At 45.8% G+C, this 12,417-nt stretch overlaps 1 protein-coding gene across 6 annotated transcripts in view; it reads right to left on the bottom strand.

The window, feature by feature from the left end:
- The window catches only part of USP18 (ubiquitin specific peptidase 18), a 30,410-nt gene extending 18,398 nt beyond the window's left edge, over positions 1 to 12,012 (bottom strand). For 2 of the 6 annotated variants that reach the window (XM_082420913.1, XM_082420918.1), the window contains exons 1-2: positions 11,682 to 12,011; positions 327 to 434 (exon numbers count right to left, since the gene is read on the bottom strand). In XM_082420913.1, the coding sequence (XP_082277039.1) occupies positions 327 to 330 (4 nt within the window). In that variant the 5' untranslated portion in view covers positions 331 to 434; positions 11,682 to 12,011. Of the gene's footprint in view, positions 1 to 326; positions 435 to 4,669; positions 4,833 to 11,681 lie in introns of those variants that run through there. The other 4 variants (XM_082420914.1, XM_082420917.1, XM_082420916.1 and 1 more) reach the window with 4 other exon arrangements.
- Positions 12,013 to 12,417: the final 405 nt, after the last annotated feature.

The following is a 12,417-nucleotide window of genomic DNA, read 5'->3' as shown; positions in this document are numbered from 1 at the left end:
AGCACAGGATTAAAGCAGCTTCCACAACAACCTCATTATTCTTCCCAACAATCCTATGGGCTCAGGATCATAATCATCCCCATTTCACAGATGCAGAAGTGGAGGCACAGAGAGCAGCAATCGTCAACCACAAAGCTCTACGGTCCAGCGGACAAACAAAGCATTTCTGCGTAGTCAAGAGAGAAGACTGGGGTTCTCGGCCCATTGGGAGCCCGGGCTCGGGGCTCCCTGTGCCTCTTCCCATTGCTGCTCCCATCCTTCTCCTAATGGGCTCTGCTGAGAAACGCTGAGACAGCCAAGACCGGCCTAGGGACCCGGCACCTTACCCATCAGCGGTCACTCCAAGATGCCCGGACGGCAGCTGCAGGGCGTCTTCAGGACGGCACGACCTCACTTCCAGGAAGAGCTCTCATGAGCCGGCCTTGGCGGGACCTCTGTGAAAGCACACCGCAGAGGAAAGGATGAGAGAAGGGGAAGCACGTCCAAGTGATCAGTTCTGATCCCCAAGAGCCAGGCTTGGGGGGAGACCAGAGTCTGGGGAGACTGGCCCGCAAAGCTCTAGGGCGAGAAACGACAACTCGGCGAGACTCCGTCCCCTTGGTCCCTCATTCCCACAGTGTCCTCATTGGGACCCACGGCCACAGCCTCTGCCCTGGGCCCTCTGTTCTGGCAAATGGCTCGACGTTCACCAAGGGGTCCAGACCAGACACCTGGGTCTCCCTGCTCCTCATTCCCAGGCCCTCCACTGCCTGAAGGCTGCTCAAAGCCCTCTCCTTGCCGTCCACACGCTGGGCCCAAGGAAGCCTGTCCTGGCTCCCGGGGCGGGGGCTGCTGCGAACGCCCACGCGTGTTGTACACAGGGCCGTTCAAGTAACTGCGGCGGGGAACAGCTATGTCTGCCTGTAGCGGAAGGTGGTGACCACTCACACTCCGGCGGGACAGGAGCCCTTCCCCAGGCCACCGGGTGTTGGTGGTCGACGGCCCCCAGCTGAGGCCCCCTCCAGAATTCACCCCAGTGAAGAAAGCTGGCCCGGTCCCTAACCAGAGTCTGGACGATGAGGGGGCCTAAGGGCCTTAACACCTGCCTGGAGGGTCGCCCAGCCCCCGAGCTACCCTTAGCATTGGCTGAGGCCTCTGTCGCAAATTTTGGGAGTTCAAGTCCTCCGTTTGCCCACCTGCTGTGCTCACCCCTGGGTGTCGTTCCCAAGCGTGCTCCCCAGGAAACCTTCCCCACGCACAGCTCAGCTGGGACTACACCGTCAAAGGAGGGCAAATCAATGGCGGGGCCTTGAGTCTATTGAGCTTTCTCAGACAAAACACACACACACAGGGTATAGAGACTTCTTCTCAACGGGCTCCATCAAGAAACGCTGAGACTCAGCCAGGACTGGCTGGCAAATGTCCGTGGGAACCCAAACACCATGCCCATATGTATACATTCACATATATAAACTTTCTGACACATTCTTTCCTGACCTGGGCTTTCTCCTTTTTCCCTTGCATGGGCACAAGCAATTGAGAGAGGCCTGTAATCAAATATTCTTGTTACAATGTGAAATGGAAAAAGCAGTATATTTTCAACCATTTCACAGTGATGCCTGATATAGCAACAAAACATTGCAGAATATTCTGGCTGTTTTCAATTTTTTGCAGCTATAAAAAAAAACTGCAGTGAACATTTTTAGGTATAAAACCTTTTTCTACCTATGTGACTTTTCCTCAGGCAAACCAAAGGTCATGGACACAACAAAACTGCAGCTGTGAACCAGGTCACGTTAACCAGAACCCACGTCTTCCTGGCAACACAGGCTTCAGCCACCTGTAAATTCTCCCCAGGTGTGTGGGAATCTCAGGAGTCTCTTGTGTTTTGGAGTGAGGTCACAACCATCATACCCTGTCCCTACCTGCCCTGGAGCGCCCACTGGTGTCTGCAGGGCACTGCCCGACACAGCAATCCATGCACAAAGGTTTCCTTGTATCTACAAGAAGGGCCTTCGCGTGGAAGTGGGATCCAAGCCCAGTCCTCCCACTGCCTCGTGCCTTTTCATTTCGCCAAGTTCTTCAGCTTTGCGGGCAGCCATATCTCCCCAGGGCTCAGGCCTGCCCCCGGGTCTAAGCTCGGGCACAACCCATGCTGTTTCCTCAATCGCTCCGCTGTCCCCGTGCAAATAAACCTGTGGCCTTCAGATACAACCAGACGCTAAATCAATGTCTAGGAGGGGGGCCTCCCTGGCGGTCCAGTGGTTAGGACTTCGCCTTCCAATGCAGGGGGTGCGGGTTCGATCCCTGGTCAGGGAGCTAAGACCCCACATGCCTCGCGGCCAAAAAACCAAAACATAAAACAGAAGCAATATTGCAACAAATTCAATAAGGACTTTAAAAATGGTCCACTTCAAAAAAGAATCCTTAAATACCTAGGAGATATTCTTTTTTCTTAATAAATTTATTTATTTATATTTTTATTTTTGGCTGCATTGGGTCTTTGTTGCTGAGCGTCTGCTTGCTCCAGTTGCGGTGAGTGGGGGCTACTCTTCGCTGCGGTACACGGGCTTCTCATTGCGGTGGCTTCTCTTGCTGTGGAGCACGGGCTCTAGGCACATGGGCTTCAGTAGTTGTGGCATACGGGTTCAGTAGTTGTGGCTCACGGGCTCTAGAGCACAGGCTCAGTAGTTGTGGCGCACGGGTTTAGTTGCTCCGCGGCATGTGGGATCTTCCCGGACCAGGGCTTGAACCCGTGTCCCCTGCATTGGCAGGTGGATTCTTAACCGCTGTGCCACCAGGGAAGCCCTAGGAGATATTCTTAAAAATAGAATTACAAGGTCACAGTGTACAAAGTTTAAGCCTCTTAATATACGTGGCTAAATGACTTGCCCCCGTCTGTACTCTAGCCAGTGGCTCAGAGGCCTGTCAGGACTCAGTGGCTTAATGAAGTAACCTAAGTTCACTGATGTTCACGAGGGTAGGGTTCGTGGGAAAAGTGAGTCTGGATCTGAGTTTATTAAAGAGGAAAGGCTATGGTTTAAAATAAGGGGCACCTTGAGGCAGGGCAGGTGTTGTGCAAAAAAGCCCAGGGGTTTGGGGGAGAAGCATGCGGGGAAGAGTGTGCAAAGGACTGTGAGAAGACCTGCACGGGTGCATCCAAGCCGGGACTGGAATAAAATGTAGACGTTCCAGAATTTTAGTTTTTATAAAAAGTAAGTGGTCACTAGTGGCCAGGGAAGTGCAAACCTTGACCATAATGAGATAGCATTTTACACTATTCAACTGGCAACAGTTAAGAATTCTGATGGAACCAAGTGTTGGAGGGGATGTAGATAAATAGGGTCTTTTATATACTACTAGGGGAGGGTGTAGAATGGTACAGTCGCTTGGGAAAACAACCGGGCATCATCTTGTAAAGTTAAACATTCACTTAACTTCAACCCAAAAATTCAAAAGAGAAATTCTTACATGTGCCCCTGGAGACATAAACAAGAATGTTCATAGCAGTGCTGTTTGTGCAGCAAAAACATGGAAACAATCCAAGCGCTCGACCCAAATGTCAGAAGAATGGGTACATGAGCTGTAATAAATTTACACAATGAAATAATATTCCTCAGTTGCACCTGAATGAACATGTCACAATAGGGTGAATCTTAGAAACACAATGCTGAGTCAAAAGGCAATTCTTAGAGGATAATATCTAATATTTCTTTTTGTAGATTCAAACTCAAGGAAAATGAGACATTATGCTGTTTAGGCATCAACGTGCATGTGTGACAAAGATTTTTAAATGGATAACGAAGATCAAAAAGACCAGGTCAAGGACTTCCCTGGTGGCACAGTGGTTACGACTCTGTGCTCCCAATGCAGGGGGCCCGGGTTCAATCCCTGGTCAGGGAACTAGATCCCACATGCATGCTGCAGCTAAGAGTTCGCATGCCGCAACTAAGGAGCCCGTGAGCTGCAACTAAGGAGCCCGCCTGCCGCAACTAAGACCCGGAGCAGCCAAATAAATAATAAATAAATAAATATTAAAAAAACAAAAAAAGACCAGATCATTACCTCCAATGGGCAGGCAGAGGGATGAGACAAGTAGAGAGCATGTAATCGCCAGTAATGTTCTAGTTTGGGGGGAAGGGTTTCATAAGTGTTTATTTTATCATTAACTAGTTAATTAATTAATTGGAACTTGGAGTCAAGGTCAGTGGTCTGAGGCAAACAGACATGGTCTGATGCGGGTGTGGAGTCATTCTCCGCAAAGAGCACACACACAGCCCAGCAGTGAAGGCACAGCTAACTCAACCGCTGACAGATCCGAACCACGAATCACTTCCAGGACTTGCCCCAACAAGCTCAGTTTTAATTGACTAGAGAAGTCCTTAAAGGCAGATGCCCTTAGATCTCTCTCTCCAGTGAGAAAAGCAGAAGCCAAACCAGGCGTGGGAGTGTCGGCATTGCCCCCTAGTGGATACATGGGAATGTCCCGGTGGACGTGGGCTGAAGACAGACTGCCAAGGCTGGTACCAACTAAACAGACAGGAGCACACACCCAAGGACAGATAATAAAAGACCTAATACGAAAACCCTGAATCATACCGAAAGACCAGTCGTTCCCACCTACTGCCAGAGCACTTAATGATAGTGGCACTGCATCCAAATGCATGCTAAACGTTGTATGAAGACTTACGTTTTTCAGATGAAGTAGGAAAGTACCAAAGCATGGCTTCACTTTATTATTATTCTTCACCTGAGATCTGCTCCTTGGCCTCAGCCTTTGAAAGGCCATCCACCAAACGCCCACCTCAGTCCCCTTCTGGTGTCCCTGCGCTGGTACACAATCAAGTGATCACTTTGGTTACCACCCTATGTGACCAGTGTAACAAAAAGGGGGGGGGTCACTTGGATTAACTGGTAATATCTGAATATCCAGTTGCAAATGATCCACACAACTTAGGGTAGAAAATCTCATATATTGTACTTTGTATGTTGAGATATAAAAGCATAATTTTCACTGCAAAAGAAAGATGCTGTAACAGTGAATGGTCTGGGCCATTATATGCATAAAATTATTTTAAAATCTTAAAAAAGGAAAAGAAATTAATACATATAGTAAAGAGAATAAGTTTGCTAAATAGTTTATAGAGGATATTATATCTTTTTTGGCTTACAACTTTATTAAATTTTAAAAGTAATTGAGAATAACAGAGTTAGACTGTATCAAGTCTAACTGAGTTAGACTTTGCAAAATTGTTTGGTATGCCAGCCTTCTCATAATATTAAACAAAATAATCTTTAAGAATTGTATTTAAATTTTAATTATTTAATCCCAATTAAGCCATGAGTCTTTCAAGAAAAAAACCCTATTTGCGGGCTTCCCTGGTGGTGCAGTGGTTGAGCATCTGCCTGCCAATGCACGGGACACGGGTTCGAGCCCTGGTCTGGGAAGATCCCACATGCCGCGGAGCAACTGGGCCCGTGAGCCACAGCTACTGAGCCCGCGCGTCTGGAGCCTGTGCTCCGCAACAAGAGAGGCCGCGATAGTGAGAGGCCCGCGCACCACGATGAAGAGTGGCCCCCGCTTGCCGCAACTAGGGAAAGCCCTTTCACAGAAACGAAGACCCAACACAGCCATAAATAAATAAATTAAAAACAAAAACAAAAAAACCCTATTTGCAAATTCTTCACATCTTGTGAAGATGAATTAAAACCAGAACATCAGCTTTACCACTTATCATGAGGAGGAAAAACTCCAAACATATCTACAAAAAAATCAATAATTAAATCATCATTCAATCCAGGTGTGATAAAGAATATAAAAAATCTGAAAAGAACCAAAGCACCCAAAACACAGTTTGTTCTCACTAGTCAAACTTCAAAAACCACAGACTACACACATGAATCAAGCACACTGCTCTTTGTAATGTCTGGTCTACTTATGGAGGCTAAAAACTGTTGTTCAAATGATGGCTTTAGATTGTCACTCAGTTTAATAGTTGGAAATAAAACTCTCAACTTTTGACAGTTACCCAAACTATGAATCCTAGGGACAACATTGCTCTGGAAAATACATTCCTAAAAATAATTTTACTGAATTATATTCTGCTGTGTGCACCAACAAAAACAGTGATAATTTTAAATGTGCTACTTCTATATCATGTATATCAGGCATCTGAACAGGCAGAAACAACCAGAGCCTCTTTTAAACAGCACGGTGGGTTAATGGTGAGTTCGGTCAGATTCTCTCCTTGCAAGTCTGACTGAAGAAATATTTATAGACTGGAAAACCCGTTTTTTAAATGTCAACACCATACAGTTGTCATCAACAGTGGAACAAAGAAGATGCAGGCTATGAATGGTTTGGGAATCACAGACTTAGTCAGGGCTGACTTGGTGAGTACACAACCTGTGTAGCTGCACAGACTTGCACTCAGAAGAGCCCGGCTTGGTTTAATGCTCTCCTGTTGCAGTCCTGAAATTTTTCACAATTGTTTAATAAGGAGCCCCACGTTTTTACTTTACTAGGGGACCTGCAAGTTATGTAGACTGTCTTGTATACAGTGTTTTGTTCACATCCTTCAGTATGCGTACAGGAGGGTAATTATAGCACAGAAGAATGTAAAAAGAAATCCTGGTCAGAGGAGAAAGATGGGGAGACGGTTTCATCATCCTTTGTCAGAGACTTTGGAATAGTCTCGTCAAGTACCTATGTGAGATGTTCAAACACTATGGGGTAGCAGACACTATGTGTTTAAAAGGCTACTAAGACAGGAAGGACCACAAGGGGGAAAAAAAAAAGTCCTAATGCTGTAGTTTTCAGAACTTAGCACCTGCAGTTTGTTCACTAGAAACTACACTGAAAGTCTCCTTTTGAATCCAAATATTTCTCATGCGATACCTCCTGTAAGAGCCTCCCGTTCTTCGTCCCAGTGATGTGCTGAAATTGGTGTGCGTTTAAGCAAAGGTGAGGGGCAAATGGCCTCAACTGTAACCAAATACTGAGTCTAACACTCAGCCCTTCAGTGTTCTGCCAAAAGGTGTAAAAGCTTTCCTGAATGCACAGAGATGTTCAGTGTGTTTTCTCAATTAATGGCTACTAAGAGTTCAGTTCTTATCTGAAGGGGATCTGGGGCCTCAATTTTTTTCTTTTGTTCTGCTAAAATATTGGCATCCACTGGTCCAGCATCTCGGAAGCAGGTAGGCAGGTCTCTGGACCAGCCGCAGCAGCATCACCTGAAGTTTGTTACAAAGGCAGGATTGGAATCTGCCTTTTGACAAGATTGCTAGGTGACCTACGCAAGCATTAAGGTTGAGAAGCTGTTCTAGACAAGCACTGACCAAGCTCAGGCTGCAGGGGACTGGCCACCGGCATAGAGGATTTCCTGCAGACCAGCTACCTTCAGGTCATTTCACAAAGACTGTTTTCAGTTCAGTCCCAGCGTTGCTCTCCCTAAAGGTGCATGATTCCCGGCTGCTCTATTTCGATTTAAGGGGTCACCAGTGAAGACCTCCCGGTGTTACTTGTGCAGAGAGATCGTTCAGTCCGGGTGCACAGCAGCAGCGAGCTTCTTATTCACACACTGCTACTGGGAGTGGACACTGCCACAGCTAGCTTGGACGACCACTTGGCAACGTGTACCACGACCTTGAAAATGACCCCAGTGGATGCCTGTCATTTCTGCCAGCCCAGTGCCCCACCTTGTGGTAGCATACTCACCTTTTCTTTACAAACACTATCTCCACTTTCAGAACTGCTACTGGGAGTGGACACTGCCACAGCCAGCCTGGACGACCACTTGGCAACGTGTACCGCGACCTTGAAAATGACCCCAGTGGACGCCTGTCATTTCTGCCAGCCCAGTGCCCCACCTTGTGGTAGCATACTCAACTTTTCTTTACAAACACTATCTCCACTTTCAGACTATGAGGATTGGGTGGAGCCCACACACTGCCTGGCTCAAAGGCCTGGCCACTCAGGGACCAAGGGGACTGGTTCAGCAATGGTCACGTGACCCACTCAGGGCTGATCATAATCAGCCTGTTACAAGCCGTTTTAAGCCAGAAGAACATAAATCAGACCATCTTTTCCACCACAGGAAGAAAAACCACCAGCCAAGGAAAAGAGCCAATGACAGGAAACAGAACCAAGAGATGGAGAAAGAGACAGAACCCTGAGGCTGCCAGCTGAAGCCCTGGATCCAACCCAGCCCCCAGCTGCCTGCCACTCACAGTCGCCTCTGCTGTTCTTAACATCAGTTTGAAATGGGTTCCTGTCACTTGTAGCTGAAAGACTACTGATTAACACTGATTCTACCTTAGGATTCTATGTTCAAGAAACAAAGACACAAAGATCTATGTAAAAGACTGTTCACCAAAATTCATTTTTACAGCCTGTTTTCTTTATGTGTTTTACAAATTGTATAGTCTGAACACAATTTTATAAAACATAAATCTAACTACATATACACACAGAAAAAGGACTGGGACAAAACATATCAAAAATGTCATTAAAGGATAACTAATTGGTGGGATTACAAATCATTTTTGTCTTTTTCTGGATTATTTCTCTTAATTTCCAAATTTCCTGTAATTAATTAATATGTGATTTAAAATAAGCAATAATTCATTTAAGGCACAGATTTAATTTCTTTTAAGGGAGGCTTTGTTTGGCAATAGTGTTCCTATTCCAAGATCCAAAAAATTAATGAATTGGGGATGAGAAGTCTTAGAATTTTTTTTCTCAATTCTGTTATAAAATGTGAAGGAAGGAGAACATCTGAAGTTGGGAAACAGCTAAATATAAGTGGCATAATTAACAGATTCATGTTAAATGGCTCAGATAACAAAATCTCTTTTCTTAGTAAATATTTACTTTCAATAGTCATAAACAGCTGTTCCTCTTACGAGGCTCAGCCTAGGGAAGTCAAACAGAGAGAGAAATGATGGCAGTTGACAACTCCATGAGCGAAAAATAGGACTTTGAGACCACATTGAGGGAAATCTGATGAAACAGTAGAAAGGGACCAGCCTGTTTTCCAGAGACATTATTCTGCACTGTGCCAAAACCTCGAAAATACGACAGTAAAACCCAGGAGGCATCATTTGGGCCGGCTGGCAGGCCAGATCCCAAAGAGCAACAGAAAAAGGCAGGAAACTTCAGCGCTGATCACAGATGACAGACAGGTTAAGTGGGGCAAAAAAGGAAGGAAAATAACAGAAGCATTCTCTATGAGCAGGGATGCACTTCAACCAGTTGGCCAGTAATCACCCCCAGAGTTTCTTGTCCTGAAGCCTTTGTGGTGTAAACAGAGCAAATAATGAGAGCTGTGTCCTTTGTCCTCTCTTCCAAGGAAAGAGTGTAAAAGTTGTTTTAAAGGAAGTCTGAATTTTGTGGTATCACTCGGTTTTGGCCCTGTGTCCATTTAGATTTTAGCCTGGGATTCTTTGGGAAACTGCACCCCTGGAAGAAAATGAGGATTTCTAAAAGAATTGTTTCAGCAGCTGTTAATGTTAGTAAGAACACAGCAATGTCTTTGAAGATTCTTTAGACAGCAACAGCATGCGGGATTTCACTTTTGCGACGTTAGTCTCTTCCACTGAGAGACTGATTTGAATTATATTAGTCAAATAGCGTCCAGTTTTAAATTATTTTATAATTTTGTATTGTTGGAAAACACTCAAACCTTGATTCCTGGGTGTTATCGTGTGTTTTTAGTTTTAGGCATCAAATTAAGATCTTTGCATTTAAATGGTTGAAGAAAGCAAATTTTAATTTGTTTTCAAAATATTATCATTAATAAATAGTGATCCTATCAAAAAAAAAAAAAGGAAGGAAAGTGAAACTTAAAGATCTGAGAAGGATGGGGAAAGGCAAAGTGACCTAAGCAGCTGGTGACAGGGAAAAAGAGAATGGATATATCCCAAGGAAGCTGAATTTTCAAACTCAACCCCTGACTCAGAAAATGGGGTCCAACACAGGATTCTTAGGGCAGTGAAACTATTCTGATACTATAGTGGTGTCACTGTACATTTGTCAGAACTCACAGAATGCAGAGAACAATGAACCCTAACACAAAGAATGGACTTTGGATGATAATGACCTAGGTTCATCAGCTGTAACAAACTGTTAAAGGTGGAGGCCGCTGTGGAGTCAAAGGAGGCAGCAGGGCATATACAGGAACTCTCTGCACTCACTCAATTTTGCCATGAACCTAAAATTGCTCTGAAAAGTGAAGTCTAGTATTAAAGTCTATTATTTAAACAAAATTTTTGGTTCCAAAGAACTAAACTAACATAGCTCCCACCCTTCCAAAAATTTTTGCCCTTAAAATAAGTGGGAGGGGCTTCCCTGGTGGCGCAGTGGTTGAGAATCTGCCTGCTAATGCAGGGAACACGGGTTCGAGCCCTGGTATGGGAAGATCCCACATGCCGCGGAGCAACTAGGCCCGTGAGCCACAACTACTGAGCCTGCGCGTCTGGAGCCTGTGATCCGCAGCAAGAGAGGCCGAGATAGTGAGAGGCCCGCGCACCGCGATGAAGAGTGGCCCCCTCTTGCCACAACTATAGAAAGCCCTTGCACAGAAACGAAGACCCAACACAGCCAAAAATAAATTAATTAAAAAAACACACAAATGTTCAAGTACAACTGGTGTCTTTAAAAAAATAAATAAAATTAAAAAAATAATAAATGGGAGACGTGAATGATAGAAACAGCTGGCTTAGACTGGCCATCACTGTAGTCACAGAAACAACTGGGGTCTTCGGAGAAACAACATAAGACATGATGGAAACGTGGGCTGGCCCTGGTCTCTAGCTGGGCTCTTCACTCACCACTAGATTCTCTACAAGGAGGACTGACTCCATCCTTAAATGCTCAAAGAGGAACAAAATCATCATGCCTGGAACATGACACAAGCCTCACAGTCTTCTAAATCCAACCCATCATGGCAACGACAGATTCAGACCTCATTCTTAATCATTCGTGTGTATTTCTCAAGTGATGGTAATGTGCTGGGCACACAGATTTAGAACACTCCACATGAAAACCATTTTCCCCTCTGCAAGCTCATCATTGTGTAAAAGTGCCCAAACTGTGCAACGCATTTTTCTTTAGTGAAAATACAAAAAGCGGTTTTTTTTTCTTCAGTTATTTGATAGTGATCCAAAAACCAAGATGGATCTGTGCACCTGTATTAGTCCGATTTGTATGAGCACATTAGACCACCTGGATGACTAGGTCTGAACCCTCCGCCTCACTCTCACAATATAACACCACAAAGAAATGTTTTAAATATTTGCCTCTTTTTTGAACAGTTTCAAAGTATAACTACCTCAATGCTGTAAAGTATGAAGTTAAAGGCTCTGCTTTAGTTTTCAAAACACTTTGAGCCCACATTTTTCAGGGGTCATAGAGTTTTAGGTTTAAAGGTCTAAATTTAGCTTTCTTCCAGGAAAAGAGGGAGACGGTAGGAGGCGGATTTTGCAATTTCTTCTTTAATTAAAAACAGCCGTGCAAAAAATGTCCAAATAAATATATCAGCATGGGAAAATTTCACTGATCTAATATACGTATTAACGAATACAGACCATTATTATAATTCGCTCAGCCCAAAAGAATCCCATAATTATCCACGTGGCATCTGAGCACAGCCCCGTTGTGCCTTCCCTGGAAAGAAAGCTTCCAAAAGTATCACCAAACTTGCCTCAGGTGCAGCGAAGCGTCAGACCCGCGCTGCTAAATTGGATGAGGGAGAAACTCAGCAACCGCGTCCGGTCCTCCAGGCAGCGGCGTGGCGGGCGCTGCGGGCGTGGTGAGCGGGGCCCCGTCTGTCCCCACCTAGGTCTCCAAGTCTCGGTCCCCAAGCCTGTCCCCGCGTCTGCCTCCGCGCCTCTGTCCCCACCTCGGCCCCCGCGTCTGTCCCTGCGACTCTGTCCCTGCGCCTGTGTCCCCACCTCGGTCCGCGCGCCTCTGTCCTCAAGCGCCGAGCACCTCTGTGCCAGCACCTCTGTCCCCGCCTACCTCCCCGCCCCGCTCCGCCCCGCCGCCCAGCTTTCGTTTCCTGCGAACCGAAAGCGAAACTCAACCGAGTCTTCGCCTCAAGGGCCCGCGTTTCGCCCCCGCGCGCGGAGCAGGTGCAGCCGAAGCTGGTTTCGCGCTTAAACGTGCGCGCACTTTGCGTTACATGCCCTTTCCCAGCGGTTCCTAGAAGAAGCGCTTCTTTTGACATTAGAAGATCCTCGTAGTAATTAGGGGGCGTCTTATAATCGTTTGGCATTTCGTAGTACACGTGGCAGCATGTTTTTCTTTTTTAAAGCCATAATATAATTTCTTAAATTGGGTACCTTAAAATCGATGGCTTGTAGATTCGATGAAATACGGCACATGGGTACCAAGCCGTTATCACACCGTTCTGCTCGGAGGGGAGGACCCACTGTGAT

Source organism: Balaenoptera physalus (genome assembly GCF_965194825.1).
Source record: "Balaenoptera physalus genome assembly, chromosome: 13".
Taxonomy (NCBI): Eukaryota; Metazoa; Chordata; class Mammalia; order Artiodactyla; family Balaenopteridae; genus Balaenoptera; species Balaenoptera physalus.
Note: the sequence above shows the minus strand (reverse complement) of the source record. Positions and strands in the feature narration are given on the sequence as shown.